The 23,527-nt window shown below is 38.0% G+C and overlaps 1 protein-coding gene across 3 annotated transcripts in view; it reads left to right on the plus strand.

Moving 5' to 3' along the window:
* LOC150094287 (mitochondrial transcription rescue factor 1) overlaps window positions 1–23,527 on the plus strand; it is an 87,540-nt gene that overhangs the window by 39,705 nt on the left and 24,308 nt on the right. For all 3 annotated transcript variants that reach the window (XM_090412307.1, XM_090412306.1, XM_090412305.1), the window contains exon 2: window positions 6,172–6,323. In XM_090412307.1, coding sequence (XP_090268433.1) covers window positions 6,172–6,323 — 152 coding nt within the window. The remainder of the gene's footprint in view (window positions 1–6,171; window positions 6,324–23,527) is intronic.

Consider the following 23,527-nt stretch of genomic DNA (forward strand, 5'->3'; position numbering starts at 1 on the left):
TGAAATAAAATCTAGAGCAATTTAATACCACTTTATCAGGAAGATAATTCCACTTTTCAGGAAGAGAAACAGCTTCACCAGGATTGGGAACATTACACTTATACAGTGTAATCTGAAGCTGATCAACTGGAATTCTAGGCAGTGCTTGACTTTACCTTGAAATTTAGATTTTAAAATTAACAACATCTGTACTTCAGATCATCTACATGTTTTTCTTAACTGACTCTGCAGCTTCAAAAATGTTTTGGGATTGTCATTAGAATCACTGTCAAATTTTAGCATAGCTTGATTCAAGTTATCATATTTAGAAAATTCTTCATTGTCTAATGAAGATTGAAAACTTTCACCTGTTTCACTTGAATTATTATTCATTCTTCAAATCGTTTAAAAATACTAATACTACCTAAATTTATTTTCAAGACTCGCTCCCCCAAATGCTTAATATAATAAATACAATAAATCTGCTAACACCTTTTATTCCCTTATAGGAAGTAGGTGAGGCCATTTTATCTATATCTAACTTTTGGAGACTGGGGGGGGGACTTTCAATCTCCACTGGCAGTCAATCAGAGATAGCTGGTCCAAGATGGCTGACAAGTGCTTTCATCTAATGGTCCTTAATCCTAACACTGTTTTTTTATTGTCTGAAAGTGTGTGTGCTAGAGTTGGTTTTCTTGAGTTTATGGGATGAAAAACCCAAATTTCCAGGAGAAAAAGCCTGCTTGTTCATGCCAGAGATCTCTAACTGAAAGTGTGTGTGCTAGAGTTGGTTTTCTTGAGTTTATGGGATGAAAAACCCAAATTTCCAGGAGAAAAAGCCTGCTTGTTCATGCCAGAGATCTCTAACTCAGGAACCCATCGTAGGCTTAGAAAAAGTTCTGGTCGGTGACCAGAATCAAACCTAGATTATTCTTCGGGCAACCTAGTACTATGGAGTGCAATCACCACTTCCACTGAGCTACACAGTTTCTTCCAAATGCGTAATAACATTCTCTTATTTTTAATCCTATCAGTGCTACTTTTTATATTTATTTTTAATTATTATTATTTTTTAAGAAATTTACTTCCTTTTTTTTGTGTGTGCAGTCTTCTCAGTCATGCATCATACATCTGTAAATTACTTCTTTGATTCTGAGTAGCATAACTCTTAACTTAAACAATATCCTAAACTAATCAAATCAAACTGTGCACACACAGACTCATATCCCAAGATATCATGTACACATGCATATGTATCTGCATGTATATATCTTCTTAATTAACATATTTTCGTCATCGTATGTTACGCTTTTACACAAGGCTACACATTTTACCGCGTAAACTTCTGTAACCGATAATCCAACGGAATAGGTTGGTTGCTCCTTATTCCCGGTATCCCATATCTGTCGAACCGTGTGTTCACGGGACTGGTTTGCCTGCTTTGCAGGAGGAAAAAACCCCAGGATAAACTGGGGAAAACCCTGCTGTCCATGCCCAAGACCGGCTAACTTGGCTGTGGCTGAGGAAGATCTGTAAGCTCCTCACATCATCGACGGGAATTGAACCTAGGACACTCCTTCCCCAGACATATGGTTGTGAAGCGCATTGCCACTAGGCTAACCGCACAGACAATTAACATATTAAATATAGATATTGAGCTTTCTGGCATTTTTATAAGAAAAAAATTACTAAACAACACAAATATATACAGTGTTAAAATTAGTATCACCTAACTATGCAAGAGCCAATATACTTCAGATCATAACATGAAACTGTGAAATACAGTTTTTTATCTTTTTTTTTCCCCTGAGTCATATATTTACACAGGAGGAAGGTTACCACAGAAACTGTTTCCACTCATACAACATCAGCATAGATTAAATAAGTTTTTCTTACATCTTTAATCACTTCAGAATGAATTTCGCATTCTGAAATATGAAAGTGAGAGTTGGGTAATGACCGAAAGAATGCCGACACGAATCCAAGCGGCTGAAATGAGGTTCCTTCGAGGGGTTGTGGGGTTGACGACTCGACAGAGTCAGAAGCTCTGCAATTCGGGAAACCCTCAATACTCAACCGCTGCTTCTCCGTGTTGAGAGATCACAGTTACATTGGTACGGGCGCCTGGTCAGAATGTCACAAGAGAGGCTCCCTCAGCAAGCCCTCTTTGCCAAGCCAGAGGGTGGGAGACCACGTGGAAAGCCAAGGACTCGCTGGATAGATTATATCCAAAACCTTGGGTGGACACGTTTGGGAATCCCACCAGAACACCTGAACTTGGTGGCAGAGGATCGTGACCATTGAAAGTTCCTCTTGCAGCTGTTGCCCCCACAACCCAATTAGGAAAGGTGGGCCTTGAAGATACAGCTTCAAATAACCTTTCAGACTGAGAATCATAAATAAAACAACCAGAAGTTCATGACTCACAAATTTTGCTGGGCCTGCTTCTGTTTGAATTGAAGTGCAATAAAGTTTCCTTTAATTTAACAAATATGTCCTGTATAGACAAACAACTATAACAGACATCACAATTACTGCTTTAATTTTCTAACTTTTCTTCTAATTGAAATACATTTCTTTTATATCTAAGTAAGACTTTTGTAGATTAAAAAAAAAAAAAAAAAAAAAAAAACTGAAAATGTCTTGCTTATGGCAATACAAAAAGAAATATGCATTTAAATAATTAAAATATGTAGTACCATATTTTAATAATGTGCATGACATTGAATTCAATTTAATTTTAAATTTTGTGGGAAATTTAATTTTAAATTTTTTTGTCAGAAGTTCCTGAAGAAACAGGAAATCTAGTAGACAGTAAATGACGTGGTAGTCGCCCACAAAAGAGACCAATATTGGTGTGGCATTTGACTTCACTCAGCTGGTAATTTGTTAGTTTTGAGTAGTAAATTACACCTTTTCAGAATAAATGTATGGATTTGAATTATGAGTTTGCCTTCTTTAATTTTGAAACTTATCCAAGCTTCTTACTATTAGTATTACTTCCAAGCCTAGATGGAGTCCAAAATCTTATCATATGAGGTCTATCATATAACATATATATCTATATATATAACATATATATCTATCATATATAATAACTATCATATGTTGCCTTGAAGATTGAGTGTTGGAGCATTCACTGCCCACTGGCAGTCAATGAGCATTCATTGCTTACTGGTAATGTATTCCACTCATTCATCCACTATACAAAAAAAAAAAGAAAAAAACACTCCTTTTCACTTCTTTACTCACATGACTTTTATGACTTTTATAGTTTCCAGGAATGACTTCTTGTTTTCTCTCATTACTCTATGCAGTAATTCCTCTGTATCTATGTATATCTGATCCACACTCGAAAGGCCACAAGACCTACAGCACATTAGTGCCGTGCATGGGTAAGAGGAATCTGTTCACATTTTGCTCGAACAGCTGAGGATTGTAATCTTTGGGGAAGACTGAGTAGGGAAAACCGTTCCAAGTTCCAAAGGACAGTACATGGAATGAAAGAGAAGACAGTGAAGTTGGTTCATTGAGTTTCAAGATGGACTGTAAAAGGGTGTTGGTTAGCAGTGGCTCTTGTTTTAATGATTTTATAGAAGAGTGACCATTTCAGCAGAGCACTGGCCACAATGAAAGCATCTGCAGAAGAGGCACAAGGCAGAAACTGAATGTTGGGGGGGGGGGAGTGAGATTGAAGTGCGTATGCAAGAGAGAGGGATCATGAATTAGCCTGATTGCCCTCTTCTGGATAGAATTGAGCAATCTTAGATAAAAGTTTGGTGCACCACCCCAAACTTTGTACTGCAGAAGCTATAGTTGATCTGTAGTTGTGCCAGGAAAGATTGGAGATGCAGGTCAGTCAAAGAAGAAAAATCTGATCATGTATGGATATCTCAGTATTACTGAAGGTAAAGGGGAGGGATGTGAGCTCTTTCTTGTGAGAGATCAGACAGGACTGAGCTTTGGTGGCATTAAAGTTTACAAGATTGCCTTTTTCCCACTGGGATATAGTTAGGAGATCTGAATTCAGGTCACTGGTAATGATAGATCTTGAGGATTCTAATACTTGAGCACGACAAGGCTTGTCAAATTAAAAGGAGGAATGGAGTATACTGTCATCAGCAAATCTATGGATAGGATTGGAAGTCTGTGAGAGAAGGTCATTTATATACAAGAGGAAGAGAGTGGGTGAAAGAACAGAACCCTGGGGTATTCCTGCATTGGTGGAAAAATCTGAGGAGAGGATACTGTCCACCATGACACATAGTGAGTGCCTAGTGAGAAAGTTGGCAATCTAGTTGCAGACTGTGGAAGGCAAACCATAGGATGGTAGTTTGTTAAGTGCTAAACCTGATCAGATGCCTTTGAAATGTTCAGGGCAACCCCGTGAGTTTCTCCAAATTTTTCCATGGCTTGAGTTGAGAGGTAGGTGGTGAAAGCAAGATAAGCTGTATATCATGAGTGGCAGAATCCATACTGCTAGTTGCTTATTTGCATCTGCACTTTTTCAGTGTTTCTCTATCACCAGTATAGTCAAGTGACTAGATCTATGCACAGACATCAAAATGAGGCCTGATAAGTGCCTTCTACAATGCTTCCACAGTTAAAGTCAACTATTATTATCACCACCCTTTTGTCACTCACTAGATATCTAAAATTGTGCTTGTCTTAACTTCATACCAAATGATCTCAAAGACATTATCACTATTACTTTTTTCAGTTTCTACATGGAGGGGACACAAATCTTCTGAAATCATCAGCAATACTACACTTTCCTCTTTTATCATTATTTTTGATAAATGCTATAATCATCATATTCAATGTGAGTACATCATCCTATGTTAACCATGTCTCACTGACACTAATAATACGTGGACTGACTAACTGCATCAAGGCCACAAATTCCACACCCTTATTCCTAATACTTCTTGTATTGTTACATGAGCACAGTAGGTTTCCCCATTCCACCTTTCCTTTTCATAATTCCTCACCCCTTTAGAGTCCTTTGACTCGGTTGCTTCCATTGAGGCAATCCCTGTGTCCTTCTTTATGTTGTCTTCCTTCGTCATGTATCTGATGGCATTGATGGTAGTTGTGTCGTAGTTGGAGAATTTAGTAGCAGCTGAGAGGATGAGATGTATTTAGCGAAGTAGAGTATTGTGTGCTCTCCCGCGATGAGTTCTTGGACTCCCTGGAGGTGTCACGTAATAATAATAATGATAATAATCTCACACCAATTCTGGTAGCCTACACCCACAGTCCCACCATCTATATTTTGTTTCCCTGACTGGCTCCACATTCTCCTCCTTATTAACAATTTACCTACTTCATACTACCATTCTCATTCATCCCATCTACTGCAAACATCTCTTTGTTACTTTCAAACTTATCCTATACTTCCACTTACCAAACTCCTCTTATCCTGCCCATTCTAGCTATCATACCATTCATAATCATTGTTCTTCTCTTCAGCTCCCTGCTGTCATACTTTGGCAACAGTTCTACCTCTCACAATCTATTGCTTTACTCTCTGTAGCAACACTAGGAAATTCCACACTACCTCATTCACACTTCCTCTCTTCTAATACTCTACAGCCTCAGTCACTCATCCTGTCATTCCTCTTAGACATACTTTTGACTGCTCCATTTCACATCTTTCACCACTGACACCCTCCTCCTTGCATCTCCAACCACTATTCGTTCTCTAAATGTCCTATCTCACTCTACACACACCTCATTTTGTTTCTCAACCTTACCAATTCTTTTCTAATATCCTTACTTGCATTCTTATTTTTTATGCCAGCTTCTTTACCATTCTGTCTTCATTCATCTGTCATTCCACTTTCTTTTGATCTTCTATCTTACTATGCTTTGTGTCCTTCTCCATATATGTACCACAATTGCTATTCTTGACTTTCGCTTCACTTGTACTGCTCATGCGGTCTGCATTACCATTGATTGCTTCTTTTACCAGATCTTTTTCATAACTTTTTTACTGCTTGGCTGCTGCCCTTTCACATCACCTCTCTTCATTATCAGAGAAGCACTTATTCTTCTTGTTACATTTTCATTATTCTCATTCTCAGTTACTTATACATCATCGCCTGTCAACTCCACATTTAAGTCACACTTCACATACTTTTACCATTTGTTGTTTTCTTTTATGCAATAATTAATGTTTACCTTTATTAGGAAAATGAAGAGACTGATGAGGATGATACTGAAGAAGAAGAAAATGAATTTGGTGATGATAGCATTGCTAAAGATTATAAGGATATTACTGTTTCTGTATCATCACTGAGACTAGATGCTGTATTAAAGGCAGCTTTAGGTTTATCAAGAAGGTAATATTTAGTGAAATGTAAATAGTTTTTTAAGTATTTCGAATATTCTGAAACATAAGTTTTATGTATTTATTTTCTTTTTTATGTATTCTTGAGATGGAGCTATTTAATTTTTTTTTTCTAGGTTGGTTACAAAAGTAATACTTTTGGAGAATCACATAGCACTTAGTTATTTCTAAAGGAAAACATAGTTTAACAATCATACCAAAACCTTGAAATGTGGAAGAAAGGGAACTGTTAGATTAGATATCTTCAGTGGAAATCCAAAAATTTTCAGATTATCTAAGGCACATAAAAGCTTGTGTCAGGTGGCAAAGACTGTAATTATGCTATTGACAAAAGATATGTTATTGTAAGAGAACTGTACAACTGATGGGAAGGATAGCAGTAAAGCATATGATTTTGATTCATATTGATTCCCATTCAGAGAAATTATTCTTGGTAATCTTAAGTATTTTTAGATGAATTTGATTGCTTGGTGCGATACCATCATCTTGCCTACTGGATGCCAGAAGTAGCTTGAAAAGATTTTATTTTGGTCAGGGTGTTCAGATTATCCAACTCCTTGCCCATTCATAGTGCTAATACTAGTTTACTAGTTGGTTCCTCAATTATGTCTTGGCTGCATGCCCATTAGGTCTGAGACACCTGGAAAATACCAAATTGTTTCATATTTTTCACTTGAGGAATGCTATTTGCCATTGATGTTAATAAATATTTCTTCACTAACCTCCATGAACTGGGGATTAGTGAAGAAATATGTTACTTCCTGGTGGAAGACCCGAGTGCTTTTGAGCAGCTAAGTTACTTACCACGCTGTGTTCTCTATGGACTGCTAACTCTAGAAGAGCTTAGCAGTCCTAGCATGGTTTGTTCCATTGCTGTGAGTTATGCAAAGCAGAATAACCAAATAACCAAGCCCTCTCTTGGTTAGGGAGAGACCATTGAACCACTCCTGTGACTGATCTTCCTATTGACTTGGGTGGCAATGGCTATGACACTAGAAAGTGCCTAGAAAATAATTTCTACCATCTGAATGAGAAGACCAGCTATTATATCAATATCAAATTCTATGAACATGATTAAGAAACAGAGACAGTCTATTTGTTACACTTACAGTAAGACCTTTACTACACCAGCAGGTCTGGGTATGCATCAGCCAGTAAAGCATATGATTTATACTCTACCATCCCTGTGAACCCTTCTGCAATTTTAAATTTCCTACAGCATCCAATTATCAAAATATCTTGGTCTAACCAAGATATTATTTCAGAGCGAAACTTTGTCTGTCCAGAATGTCAGAAAGCCTTTACCACAGTTATTGGTTTTAGTGTTCACTGCCAAACAAAATATCCCATTGCTGTCAGTGTTTTTTTATATCTGATCCACACATGAAAGGTGCCATGTGTGTGTGCCTGCAAGAAGAATAGAAGAAAGGAGGAATCTGTTCACATTTTGCTTGAACGGCTGAAGGTTGTAATCGTTGAGGAATGCAAAGTGGGAGACACTGTTCCAAAGGGCAGAGTAGATGTGATGAAAGAGGAGGCAGTGAAGCTGGTTCAGTGAGTTTCAAGCGTGAAGTCACTTCACGAGTAGGCTACTTGTATGTAGAGGCTAATGAATTCACATCATTTGCCTTGGCAGCCTCTATATACAAGTAGCCCAGTCGTGAAGTGACTTCTTTAATTAAAGAATTTATTCCGAATCCTAACTGATCACCTTTAATCTATACAGAATATAAAGAATCATCTTTCATTAATTTCAGAAGAATCTTAGTACAGAAGGACTTTAGCAGAGTTTATTGTAGTTTTTTATTTATTTTATTAATTTTTTTTAATTTTTAATTTTTTATTTATTTATTTATTTTATCACTAGAGGTCAGGCTAAGAAAGAGATCAATTAACAGCATAGATTTAATTTACTTTTATAGAGTACAAGAGCATGTAGCTTGGTTTCCTATATGCATGTATCTTTCTGATGATGACCTCAATACAGGGGTCAAAACATCAAATGTTATTTTATTAATAATAAGTAAAATAATCATTTCAACACATGTTTTGTGTCCCTAAATTCATAAATATGAATGCTGATCACCATGTAACCTTAAAAGAAAGAGTAATCATAATCCATGGAGATTTGACGCACAAGTAGTGCAGCCTCTACTGTAAGCTAAAGATACGTGTTTCCTCGTTAATTAATCGACTAGCCTTTTTGAAATGATGTAGAGAGTAAATTTAGTTTGTTCATTATGAGCTTCAGAAGTCTATTTTATTCCATTAAGCATCAGCATGAATAATCAACACCCAGCATCCATATCAGATGAGATATGGATGCTTGGATCTTGAAGTCACTGCTAGAAGAAGTAGTAGAGTTGTCAAGGCCTTCTACACATCCCCTGAAGCAATCCTTTTAAAGCTTCCCTCATCTACCACTTGAGGGATGCTCCTGGTAGAAGTGGGTTCTTCCCTAGAGAAAACAAAAACAATAGTAATTGCAAAAGAACCAGTAGGATATGAATTAGGACTAAATGGAAAAATATTAAAAGGGGTATTAAATACCTAGAGATAACTGTTACTTAGTTATCCTCTTTGTGCCTCGTTCATGGCACATAAGGCCGAGATCCGTTTCTTACAGATACCTCTGTCCTGAGCTGCCAGTTCAGCTTCTCTCCAGAACTTTCGGTCAGTCAGTCATTTTTCCTTTTCTGTCATTTTCTGCCAAATTAATTTAGGTCTTCCCTTTTTTTGTTCTGGGATCCTTGTCAAAGCCACTTCAGGAATCTCGCTGATGTCCATTCTCAGTATGTGTCCAGTCCGTTTACTGGACTGGACACATACTTTTCTTTTATTTCATTGATGATGTTTTTTTTTTTTTTTAACACAGTCAGCTTATATAAGTCATCATATGTTATTTTTGTTGGGCCAAAATATTTTTAATATTTTATGCAGACATTTGGTTTGAAAACTACCTAATTTAGCTTTTTGTTTTTTGATCAGTTTCTATGTCTCTGATCTATATAATAATAACAGTTATATAAAAAAATCTTTATTTTGATTGTATAATAGTATTTTGAAGATTTCCATATATTATTTAATTTTCTGAAACAGTCTTTGCATTATATTCCACCTTCAGTATCTACATTTGCTCCCAAGTGTGTAAAATTTTAAATTTCTTCTTCCTTTACAGTATGCTGATTGATTTCAATCTCTTTGTGGAATTTGCTGTATAGTTGAAGCACTTTTGTTTTAGTCATGATAATTTTAAGACCATCTATTTCAGCTGTTTTATACAAGTCTTCCAATTTTGTTTGTACAAGGTTGGTCTGAAAAGTTCTCGGCCTCAACCATAGATGGCAACACTATCGGCAAGATTTTTTTTTTTTTCCTAAGTTGGTAATCTGTCATAAGCATCCATGTGAAATTGTAAGTCATTCTATCAAGTAGTTTGGTTTATACAGCTGTCTGAAGCAAAAGAGTGTTGTCTGTATCCATTGATATGGATAAAATTGAGTATCTTGCGGTTCTAAAATTTGTAAAAGAAGGTTTAACTACAAAAGAAATTCATTCGAAGTTAATAAAAGTTTATGGGCGCTCTTCTCCTTTGTTTTTAACAATTAAGAAATGGGCTGTCGAGTTTAAATGTGGCCGTACCATACTTGAAGATGATCCATGTGAAAGACGTCGAAAAAGTGTAACAACACCAGAAATCATTGATCAAGTGCGGAATATGTTATTGGATGACTGGCGAGCCAAAGTGCATGAAACTGCTGAGACTATAGGCATTTCAAAAGAACGTGTAGAATATATTTTGCATGAAGAATTGCAAATGAAAAAGCTTTGCGCAAGATGGGTACCATGCTTGTTCACAGCAGATCAAAAAATGCACTCGCATGAAAATCTCTGAACAGTGCTTGAAGCATTTGAACAAGAATAAAACTGATTTTGCACATCGATTTATTACTATGGATGAGAGTTGGATTCACCATTACACACCAGAATCCAAACAGCATTCAAAACAGTGGACAGAAGCCGGTTGTTCAGCGCCAAAGAAGACAGAGTCAGTTCCATCAGCAGGAAAGGTTATGGCATCTGTGTTTTGGGATGCTAAAGGCATTTTGTTTATTAATTATCTTAAAAAGGGTAAAACAATAATGGGAATATCATTCCAATCTTTTAACCAGACTAGATGAAAAAATTCGTGAAAAAAGACTTGGTTTGTAGAAGAAAAAAAATCATCTTTCATCAGGACAATGCACCTGCCCACAAAGGTGTTTTGACAATGAGAAAATTAAAGGATCTGTGCTATAAATTGTTGGAACATCCACCCTATTCCCTAGATTTGGCTCCCTCTGACTTTTATCTCTTCCCAAAACTAAAACTCTTCTTCGCTGGTCAGCGTTTTTCTTTGAATCAGGAGGTGATTGAAGCTGTAGAGGAGTATCTTACTGAGAACCACTACAGGGATGGGATAACGGTGCTAGAGCATCACTGGAATAAATGTATTAGTCTTAAGGGAGATTATGTTGAAAAATAAAAATAATTTTGAAATTATAAATTGGTTTTTTCATTGTTAGGCCAAGAACTTTTCAGACCATCCTAGTATACCATTGCATTTTAATGATATCAAAACTATGTCATCAGTATAATCTAGATCTTCTAACTATAACATAAGATTCCATTTAATTCCTCTTTTTACACCTGTTAACTTTTCTCAAAATCCAATCAATGACTATATTAAACAATAGCCCAGACATTACACAAGCCTGCCTTTGGTAAAGACCATTTACCAAAGGAGAATGGTCTTTCGTATTCTTCAGTGCCATTCAAAGAAGAACAGATTTTGTTGTTTTTCTGCTTTGCTTTTTTGGGGCAAGGAACTCAGATGGATTAGAATATGTTGCCAATGTTTTTGCAAAACTTGCCCAGAATGTGTCAGCAATCAATCCTGTTGGATCAGCAACTGTGCAACCATTGTACTCGAGGATGAAAAGTCAGTGGGTGGTATATCTGCCTTTCATTTTCCAGATTTTTTTTCCCCATACTTCTTTGCTGTTGGTAGATCTTGATAAAGAAGTGAACTGGATCCAGGATTTCTTTTGGCTGTAATGCATGATGTGTCTTGCTTGAGCTCATTTCAAAACAATTAGGTTTGTTGTTGTTAAGTATCTGCAGAAATTACCCCAGGCTTTCTTCTGGGCTTCTTTGGCTGCTATGCAATCATCATTCCACTATGGCTTAGGAGATAGTTTACACCTCCTACGATGAGTTTCTGACTCCATGGAGGTCAAATGTTAATAATAATGATGATAACATTTTGTGAGGTAGTGTCTGAACAAACATCAGAGGAAGAGTAGTTGAGCATATGCTCGACAACAATCTCTCCCTCTTAAAACACAGAAGCAAGATCTTCTATATGCCTACCCGAATATTCACTGCCATTGAATATTCACCTTCCTTTTCCCTCTGTTTGTTCAGACACTACCTCACAAAGTGTTATCATCATTATTATTATTAACATTTGACCTCCATGGAGTCAGAAACTCATCGTAGGAGGTGTACACTATCTCATGTATACACAAAGCGCATCCAACTGTGCCTTATGATTCAATGTGTCTACATTCACAACACCCAATCATTCTCCATGCAAAGAACCTGCTTCTTACTCCTCTGATCGCACCCTCCTTACAGTTTCCAGGAATGGCCTCTTGTTTTACCCCCCCCCTCTTCCATTCACGGTCCAACATTTAAGCTGCTTTGTTTAAATGTCGTCCAGTACTAAGGACAAGAAATCGGAATGGGATAATTATAATAACGCATCAAGATAGGGGTGGGATAAAGGGAACTCTGCATTTCATGTATACTAATGCCAGGAGTATTGGAACAAGAAAGACGAATTTTTGGCCTTAATAGGCTCTTCCTGGCCACAGGTTATTGGCATTAGTGAAACATAGCTGACGGAAGATGATATAGTTAGTGCGACAGAATGTGTAGGGTATAGTGTGTTAAGGAGGGACAGAGAGAATGAAATGGGGGGGGGAGTGTTATTGATGATAGCTGATAAACTGCAGCCAAGGAGAATTGAAGTTGTATTGCAGGATAGTGAAAAGAGCTCATTTGAGGCTATTTGGTGTGAGATTGAGACTGGCAGAACAAAATATATAGTTGGGTGCTGCTATAGACCAGGTGATGGAATAGATGGTGGAGATAGTATGCATAAACAAATTGATGAAATGAGTGCAAGGAGGGTATTTATTATGGGAGATTTCAACTATGGTAACATTGATTGGAAGGAGGAGAGGACACATGTGAGGAAGGAAATGGATTTTATTCAATTATTAAGGGATAACTATCTGAGACAGCATGTAATTGAAAATACTAGAGGTTTGAGAGTGCTTGACCTGGTAATAGCATCTGAGATTTTGACTTTAATGAATATGACCATGTTGCCACCTATTGGTGAGAGTGATCATAAGGTCTTGACCTGGGAGGTTGCTAAAGGTGTAGAATTTACAATTAAGGCAGGGTATATGTGGAATTACCATGCTGGCAAGTATAACAAGCTTAGGAGATTGCTTGGATCAGTGCCATGGCATGTAAAACTGCAAGGGCTGGATGTCGATAGAGCATGGGAAGTAGTCAAGGAGCATTTACAGGAGGTTATGGCTGATTGTATACCTAGGGTCCGAATAGTAATAGGGGTTAAATGGATGAATAACACCATTAAGCTTGAGCTGCAAAAAAAAAGAAACAACTGTGGAGGGAATTTAAAGAGAAAGGTGGCCTGCAGGCACATGAACAGTATAAAGCGCAGCCCAGAAGTGTAAAGAGTGTGATAAAAAAAGCAAAAGCGGATTATGAAAGGAAACTAGCTATGCAAGCTGAAGAGAATCCCAAACAATTCTTTCAATATGCTGCAAGCAAAAAAAAAACTGTACACGGCAAAATGATTTTAAGGAATGACGATGGTAAGGAGGTCACTGAATCAGTCGATATAGTGGAATTACTGAGCGAGCACTTTGCAAGAGTATATCATCCAGGGGATGACATTGAAAAAAATGAAGGAACCATTAGTTTATACGGGAATTATGATGAATGAAGTGAAGGTGAATAGTCCATTACAGAACCTTAATGTGAATATATCTGTGGGATTGGATGGTACACCGGCACGGGTCTTACGTGAAGCGGCTAAAGAATTATCAGTGCCCTTGACCATGTTGTTAAATCTGAGTCTTGGGTCTGGTTTAGTTCCGAAGGTGTGGAAAGAGGGGAAAATAGTTCCACTGCATAAAGGAGGATCCAAGACTACTGTTGCAAATTACCGACCGATCAGCATATCAGGAGTCATTGTCAAGGGAAAAATACAGGAATGGATTGATGAAAATGAGATACTGTATGGGGGGGACAGCATGGCTTTGTGAAGGGCAGATCATGCCTCAGTAACTTGCTCAAGTTTTATAACACAGTGACGGCTGAACTGGATAAGGGTAAAGGGTTTACAGTGATACTGCTGTACCTGGCTAAGGCATTTGACAGGATACCACATGGAATTCTAATCCATAAACTACAACATATGGGAATGGATATAGGGTTGGTGAGATGGATAGGTGGGTGGTTGATGGAGAGATATCATAGAGTAGTTTATTCAGGAGTAGAGTCCAAAAGACGGCCTGTGACTAGTGGTGTGTCACAGGGTTCTGTTCTTGGACGACTGCCGTTTAATTTGTTCATTAATGATATAGGGAAGGATCTAAGAGGAACAGTTCATTTGTTCGCTGATGATGCAAAGTTAGGTAGGGCAATAGTGAATGGAGAAGATGTCAAAATCTTGCAGGATGACTTGGATAGATTGGAGTTCTGGGCTAAGGAGAATGGATGTCAATTTAATGTGACAAAATGTAGGTTATGCATTTTGGGGTGAAAAGATTAGCAACAGTATACCACATTGGTGGAACTGTACTCCATGAGATTGATGAGGCCAGGGACTTGGGAGTGTTGGTGGATAAGGAGTTGAAGTTTAGGGGGCACATTGCAAAAGTGGCTAAATCAGCTCATCAACTCACTTGGTTGTTGAAAAATACTTTGACGAGCAGAGACAAGCAAGTTATTCTACCTCTGTACCAAGCCTTGATAAGACCTCATCTCGACTACTGTGCCCAGATTTGGTCACCTAGGTTTCTTCTTGATGGAGAGGAGGTGGAGAGGATCCAGAGGCGAGTGACCAAGATGATAGCAGGTCTATGGAATGAACCATATGAGAACAGGTTGAAGATTTGTGGGTTGCAGAAATTAGTTGATAGGCGGAAAAGGGGAGATATGATTGAGACATTCAAATATCTAAAGGGTTTCTATAGGATTAATTCGGAGGATATTTTTGAGATCAGGACTGGTGGTGGGAGAACTAGGGGACACCTATGGAAGCTGGGCAAGAGTGTGGTTAGCAAGGGTGTTAGAGCTGGATTTTTTACTTTTACAGTGGTAAATGAGTGGAATAATCTGCCAGAGTCTGTTGTGGGTGCTATCACGGTGAGTGAGTTCAAGGTATGATTGATACTGTGAGAATGTCATATAGTTGTGTGGACATGATGTTTAGGGCCTCCCTCAGTGAGTCTAAGGACACCCTGGAGTCGCCTGTAATAATAACTGCTGTTGGACCAAATGATATCCATTACAAGATGGTAAAACATCTGTCAATGTTTGATGTACTTTTATAGCTGTTGCACCTTCAAAACAGAATTTTCTGAGACATATTTCTAGATACCTGGCAAAAGGCAATTACACTGGTGTACATTTTTAAAAAAAATTTCATGACTACAGTCAAATGTGGATCATAAATTTATTGCCAGAATACTAATAAATTATATTATACAAAAAATGTGTTATAATTTTATAGTCCACGTGGTTAGCCTAGTGGCTGTGAGCTTCACAACCATATGCCTGGGGAAGGAGTGTCCTAGGTTCGATTCCCATCGGAGATGTGAAGAGCTGAAGGATCTTCCTCAGCCATAGCCAAGTTAGCTGGTCTTGGGCATGGACCGTTGGGTTTTTTCCCCAGTTTATCATGTTTTTTTTTATCCCACAAAGCAGGCAAACCGGCCTTGAGAACTGAACACTACGGACATAGGCTACACCGGGGTATAGGGCTTGACCGCCTTATCCTGTGAACGGTTTGAGGTCCAGTGATTAATAAACCCTTGACACCGCACAGTAAAAGAGGGTAAAAGGAAGATGTGATGATTAATTTTCATACATATTAAATTGCAATACATTTTTGGCAAAAAATGTATTGTAATTTAGGAATTGATGTACAGTGCTTACAGAAAACTATTTAGAGAGATATTTCAGTATGGAATATGTCCATTCCTGAACTATGATGCAGCTCTCACGATGTAAAATGCTTGGCATCAAGTAATTCAGGAGTTCTGGGAAAAACTGGCCCGCTCCTCCTCCAGAGCAAGGATAGTGCCATCTTTTTTGGAGGGGAATTTCTAACAGCAACGTGTCTCCCTATTATGTCCCAAAAATGTTCTATGGGGGTTGAGATCTGAGGAATGTGCTGGCCACTCAATTCGATTAATATCTTTTATATCCAGAAGTTTCTTCACTACTCAGGTGCGATGTAATGTGGCATTGTCATCCACAAAAATGAATTCTTCACGTACAGCAAGACAGAACGATCGAACATGACGTTGAATAATTTCATTGCAATGTCGTTCACCAGACATTGTCTCTTTTTCTAGCACTTGTAGCTTGATGCATCCATTAATCATAATGCTTCATCACACCATGACACCAGCACCGCCATGTCTATCTTTTTCGAGAACATTCTCACGATGGTAAGTAGTATCACTGTCATGCCAGATCAAGTGTCATCTAGAATGAATTGGAAAAAAGGCTAAAATATCTGTAAAGAGTACATTATCCCATTGGTGTCATCTAATTTTTATGGCTACAACACCACTGAAAATGTGTTCTACAATGAGCTGTGGATAAAGGGATGCAGACTACAGGCCTACTTGTCACATTTTGTCAAGATATCTGTGTACCTCTGCTTGAATAGAGTCGACATGCAAGCTGACCTGCTGTGGTACATCAATGGGCATTTGCAAATGGTTTCAGATTTTCAAAGCAAAAAACAGTTTGTGTGCACTTTTGCTGTAGATATGGACCTCTTCCTAACCCAGAACTCCAACTAGGACAATCATTGATCCCAGTTGCATTGGAAACCAAGTTCTTGGGGCTGCTCTTTGACAGTAAACTCACTTTCCTCCCTCATGTGTGTGTCAGTTACGAGACTAGTGCCATCTTCCACTCATGGGTATTGACAGATATTCTTTGCTTCTTTTGTACAGGGCAATGATAAGAACAAGACTTTACTATTGAACCCATGTCTATGCTTCTGCCAGGTAGAGTATGCTGTGATGTCTAGATCCTATTCACCATCAAGCCAGCAGAATTTCAACTGGAGCATTTTGCACATCATCTACCATCTTTTTTTTGCTACACTGCAAACTGCTCTCTCTTTTATATGTAACTGAAATAAAATCCCTGCCAGAATACCCCACGTATCCAACTATCTTTTGGCCACAATGGGAGAATCTCTACATCACTCAACAAACTGCCTTAAAATCCTTTGGTGTGCAGATAAAAGCTCTCCTACAAGCTCTAGAAATAGTGGTAGACAACATAGCTCATCCACCACCAAACTCAATTTTGCCATGGCAATCTTACATGCCAGCATGCAGCGTAGGCATGTATGATTCTGCCAGTGGAGTGGTGGAGATGGAGAGTTGTAGAGTAGGTGCCCTACCTCGATGGGTCTTTGGACTCCCTGGAGGTGTTACATAATAATAATAGTGCTTTTCTTTCAGCAGGCTATGGAAATTTTCCACCCCTGCTGTCATCTATCAGCAGCTCTTCGAACTCATACAACTAAAAACTGATTTTATGCCTGTCTAACAGATGGCTCAAAATGAGAGGATATAGTGGAATCTTCTGTCATCTTTCCAGACAGCATTGTATCTGCATAAATCCCACTAGAATATAACAACTTTACAGAGAGCTGTATACAGTAGAGCAGACAATAAGAGGTCCAGAGCTACAACAACATCTGTTGCTCCCTCAAATTCAACATCTCCATCTGTTATGGAAACTACACTTTGATGTACGCTTCTGTTAGATTCCAAGCCATGTTGGAATTAAGGGAAATGAGGTTGCAGATACTGCAGTGAGGTCAACTTGTTTCTCAAAAATCCACTATTTGCCTGTACCTTACACAGATCATCAGACAAAAACTTCTGTCCCAGTGGCAGCTGTGTTGGAAGAAGAGTAATCATATGTCACCAAAGCCTGAAATTAAATTATGTCAGTCTAGCCCCCACAGGGTTCAAACAGAGAAAGCTGTTCTTGCTAAGCTCCATATAGGTCATAGTTATCTCACCCACTCCTCCCTTCTGAGGTGTGATGACGTTCCTATATGTGGGTTTTATGGCTGTAGTCTGTCCATCATTCGTATTTTAATTGACTGCCCTTGTTTTTCCAGCGAGGACAGTTATTATTTAAACTACTTTTATAATCTGCCATAATCCTACACACTTAAACAGATTTTATTAGACTCCTCAACTGTCAACATGGTTTTTAAGTGTTTATAGAGTGTTAATGTTTATTATGTTATATAAAGTATATACTTTTTAGTTTAAGTTATTGTAAATATGTTTTTAAAAAAATTTGGATTTATGTTTGTTTTGAGTTTTAATATTTTTTTATACTTTTTACATCTATTTTATATGATCTTTTACGTTTTTCTATACTGATTTTATGTTGTCTTATTTATTTATTAAATAGCATACTTCTAAGAAATGTTTCATTTATGATTTTTGTTCTTATTTCGACTTTTATATATAGTGCTTAGACCTATTTAAGCACCTTATTTATTAAACATTTTTTTGGCACAGTATGATTGTATCTGTCCTTGAACTATTAAACCCAAAAACAAACAAACAAAAAAACAATATGATGCTTACATATCCTGAGTTGAGGTGGCCCCAAAAGAAGTAATCCAAAGGAGTTAGGTCTTGGAGACCTTGGGAGCCATTTAGTGGTCCACATTATCCAATCCATTTTCCTAGAAATGTTTCTTGCAAAAAATTCTGGACATTAATTGAAAAATGTGTCAGAATCTCATCTTGCTGTGACAACATAGCTACTCATTCTACCATTGGATTTCATCAAATTCAAGCATCAGAAATGTGTGAACCCTATGAAGGTAGGTTTCACCTGTTACAGTGTTGGAAAGAAATATGGAGTTAATCTATTTCCCCACATAACAGCCCATACTTTAATTCTTGGATCATGTTGTACCCATGCAGATGTTTGTGCATTGGTTGAACTTCTTGATCAACCAATCATCAATGCTTCCTCTTTCTTTGAAACGAACAAATAATTTACCAACAGTTCTATAATCATTTTGGAGACCTATCTGGATGCTTGAAATTAAACTCATAAGCGACTAAACATTATGTGGCACTGTCTTTGACATGATCATACATGACAATAATATCCATTCAAAGTACATCCTCTTCATTCATGTCTAACACTTCATCATTCCCTATCCCTCTAGGAATAAGCCTGTAATATGATCATTTAAACAGATCCGTTATGTCATGTGTTGGTCACCCGAATCCTATCTTCATCCAACAAGTTAATCCATCCACTACTGTTTTTCCTCCTACTAACTACATAGTGAAGAAACTCCTTGAGTCGCAGCATTGGTCTCCTCTCATATTTTAATTTTTCTCTTCTTACAGTACTTGTCACTTTCTTAAATGACCCTTAAATGTATGTAATTGTTCTTTACCTGTCTCTTTATACTTTGTCTTCCATAATCTCTTTTTCACCTGCAATTCCTCTTTTATTTCTCTTATCATCCATTTGACTCCACATTGCTTTATCTTTTTCACTTGAGATACAATCTGCCATTGTTGCTCTCAGCAGTTTTCTCTTAAGTATCTACTATGCACTACTGACCTCTCTTCATTCAAATTCTTTCATCTAATGTGTACTGTTGCAAGCTTATTTCTAAGTATATGATAGTTGCCTGCCTTATAATTCCACATGAATTCCTTCTGCCTTGATACCTCTACATGCCTATTCATCCTCCAAGTGAGGGCTACATGGTTACTTTCACCAACTAGGGGCAAGTATGACATCTAAGTCACAATCACATGTTTGAGGAAAGGATGGATTCTTACAAAAGTAAAGGATTGCATTTGAATGGATTTAGAGTCAGTGAACTGGAGAAACTGTTGCTAGAAGGAAGTGCAGTGTGTAATGCAAGAAAAAGATTAGAAGATGTAAGAAGTGAAGTGAAAGATTAGGATAGTGGAATGGATGAGACCGAAGTACTTGATAATGGAAATAGTGGTAGCATGAGAGATGAAAAGAGAACAAGAATGCAAGTGGAACAGGGAAATAGGGGGGGGGGTAGACAGGGAGATATGGCATAGGGAGAGTGGATGTTGGAAGTAATGAATGTGTGTAGTGAGGATGATCATCATAGGAATGGATCAGGATGTGAGGATGGGGATAGTTGAAAATGAGGAGATATATAGGGTAAGCAGTGATAAAGATGACTGGGAAAAGGCAGGTGTGGTGGGGAAATCACACCCAACTGGTGGTTTGGGTAAGACTGATTATAGACCTAAAAGTGAATTGCTGTGTTTATTTACAATTGCCAGGAGCATCAGAAATAAAGGAGATGAAATTGTTTCACTGATTGAATTTATTAGCCCAAAACTTGTCGGAATATATGAGCATGGTAGAATGTGAATGATATCCTGATGGGAATAGAAATGTAAGGGATAGTGCTTTTTTAGAGAATAAAAAAGACAAGAAGTGAGGGCGGGGTGCTACTGATGATAGCAGAGGAATTATGTCCACATAAGGTTGACATGAAAGAATGAAATAGCAACAATGATTTTGAGACAGTGAAGTGGAGGCCGACAGGAAGAGATATTCAGTTGGATGTTGCTATAGGTCAGAGAATATGGGTTAGTGAATAAGAGAAGGGTGATTATTTGGGTGATTTTAATTATGGCAATATAGATTAGAATGAAGAGATAACATTTGGGAATAAGGAAAATGAATTTCTTGAGAGACAACTATCTTAGGCAGCATGTGAAAGAGGGCACATAAGGATCTAGAGTTTTAGATCTGATCATTTCATCAGAGAGTGTGATGATGAGTAGGGTTTTGCACTTCCCTCCAGTTGGCAAGAGTAATCATGAAGTGAAAACTTGGGTTGTGGCTAGCCATACAAAGAGTTTTGTGAGAAAAGGATATATGTGGAAGTACAAGGCTGGTGATTATAGCAAGCTTAGGAGACAGCTTGAAGCTATAGTATGGAATGAGGAGTTGAGCAGAAAAAAATAAACACTGCTTGAGAACTGACAAAGAGATAGTTAATGGCTTCAATGAGTGAATGTATTCTGAAGGTCAGAAGGCTGAATAAGGTAGGTGTAAAATGGATGAATGAGGGAATTAAGCATGAAATCTGGAAGAAGAAGAAAGCACTTTGGAGGCAGTACAAGATCAATAATGGTAATCAGGAGAGTGACTCAGTAAGGATAGCAAAAGTGCAATACGAGAAGAAATGATAAAACCAGGCCAGGAAAAGCCATACACAGTTTTTTGCGATAGCTGGCAAGGAAAGAACAATGATTATGGCAAGATTATGTCAATGGATGGAACTGGTAGATTGATAACTGCTGCAGAGGACATAGTCAAAGTATTCAGTGAGCAATTTATCAGTGCAAAATCAGAAGCTTAAGTATAGAGAATGAAATGAGAGAAGACTTCCTGGTGAGCAAGCAAGAGGTATATGAGGAGTTTAGTAGGCTAGATGTCAATAAAGCAATAGGACTTGATGACATAGCACATGTCTTAACCATGCTACCGGCCAGGACGTATATATACGTTCAAGTAACCATGGATGTGAAGTGCATATTAAAATTGTAAAACCATTGACATTACATTGAAATATATGATGGATATGAAGCGTATGAGGATGCATATTTGATCCATAATGGCCAGTAAGGTGGTTAATGGTATGTTTCAGGAAGTTAGTGTCAACCTTGGCTCTTACCTGTTTAACAAGGAAAACAACACAAGTCCCAAAGGAGGGAAGAAAGGTAAAATTGTCCCACTTCACTTGATAACAGTGGTATTCTTTGTGCTTGTCAGCATGAGTTTGTTAAAGGGAGCTTATGTTTTACCAATCTGCTTATGTACTATAACAAGGTGACGAATGTATTGGACAAGGGAGATGCATATACAGTGGTATACTTAGATTTTGCAAAGGCTTTTGATTCATTTCCACACCACAAATTAGTAGCTAAACTAGAGCAGATGTGATTGGATGATAGATTAGTGAGTTGGATAGGCAGCTGGCTCTCAGATAGGTATCAGCAAATTTTTATGGAAGGGTGCAGTATTCTGGAGGAGGAAAGTCACTAATTGTGTGCCACAGGGATCTGTTTCGGGACTATTGTTATTTAATTTTTATATTAATGATATTGTCCCTGGTAATACAACTGTTTGCAGATGATGCAAAACCGGAGAGAGTGAGGAGCCAAGCAGATGTAGCCTTACAGGAGGACTTGAATGGATTGTATGCATGGGCAACAGTATTGAACTGTCAATTGAGTATTTCAAAGTGTAAAGTTAAATTTGGTAGGCAACAGTAGGATGCAGAGTATACACTTGGTATGTAAATTTCGGAGGAAGTTCATGTTGCACAAGTTGTGAAGTCATCACATCAGATTATGTCAATGATGCAGAGGACCTTAACCTGCAGAAATAAAGGTTCAAGTTCCATTGTATATATGGCTTTGATCAGACTTCATATGGATTATTGTGTACAGATTTGGTCCCCTGGTTTTCATGGTGATGAGAATATATTGGAAAGGGTCCAGAGAAGATTGAATAAGGTGGTGACTGGTCTTTGGAATATGAAGGCAGATTCAGGGAATGTAGTTTGCAAAGCCTTGTGAATAGGAGGAAGAGAGGTGATATGATTGAGACATTTAAGTTGGTAAAGGGTGTTGTTACCTGGTAATGTGGAAGAAATTTTTCATCGAATATACAACTCTTCTATCCTTAAATGTACATAGTGCATCTACATATTGCAGACCTCCCTTCCTACACATTCTTGCTCTCATCTTATTCCTTATAATTGTTCTTCTCCTCCACTCCACACTATTGTACTGGGACAAGATTCTCACTGTCTTCCCTCTGACACATTTCTGCTACACCACTATCCCTAACATAAATCTCAAATTTCTTGGTACATGATGCATGCTATCTTTCAGGTCATTTCTACCAACCATTACTATCATATCCTCTACATTTTTGCCTTCTCTTCGTTTCCACTGCTACACTCTTTATTGTTCCATCTAGCAAGCACTCCTCTGGTACCCTTCCCTGCACGCACACACTGACTCATTGAATTGCCACACATGAAGGATGAATGAAACAGATTCATTCATCCTTCCACTGGCATCCATGACTCTTTTGCTTCCAGTCTCTCTCTCTCTTGCTTTCCCTCCTTTCTCTTGTCAGACTCTCTTGCTTCCACACTTTCTTAACTTTCTCCAGTTTCCTCTGTTTCTCCCATTCTCTTGTCTTCCTCTCTCACACACATCCTCTCATTCTTCTTGCACTAGCCAATCTCTCTTGCCTTCTAATATCTTCATTCACTCTCCTTGATCAGTCTTCATGCCTTCCATCTCCTTTCTTGGCAGTTGTATTTCTCTCTCCACACATCCTGCATTGACTAATATTCATGCACATAATCATGGCCATCAGATAAACCAGCTATCCACAAATTGGCATTCACCCATTTCCAAAGCACTGTTTCTGCTGCTGCTGAATCCTGAAATCAATTCATGCACATAATCATGGCCATCAGATAAACCAGCTATCCACAAATTGGCATTCACCCATTTCCAAAGCACTGTTTCTGCTGCTACTGAATCCTGAAATCAAAATACTTATATCTGTCTTCCAGCACTGCCTACATTTTATGCATGCATACATTCCCGTTCTTCACCTGTCATACTTTTAAACCATGGGATGGATATATGCCACATGCATGGCAATCTATGAAATCATCAACTATGCTATGAATAATCTAGTCTTTAAATGGTGATG

Source organism: Typopeltis vanoorti, chromosome 22 (genome assembly GCF_054136105.1).
Source record: "Typopeltis vanoorti isolate ZY-2024b chromosome 22, IOZ_Tvanoo_1.0, whole genome shotgun sequence".
Classification (NCBI taxonomy): domain Eukaryota; kingdom Metazoa; phylum Arthropoda; class Arachnida; order Uropygi; family Thelyphonidae; genus Typopeltis; species Typopeltis vanoorti.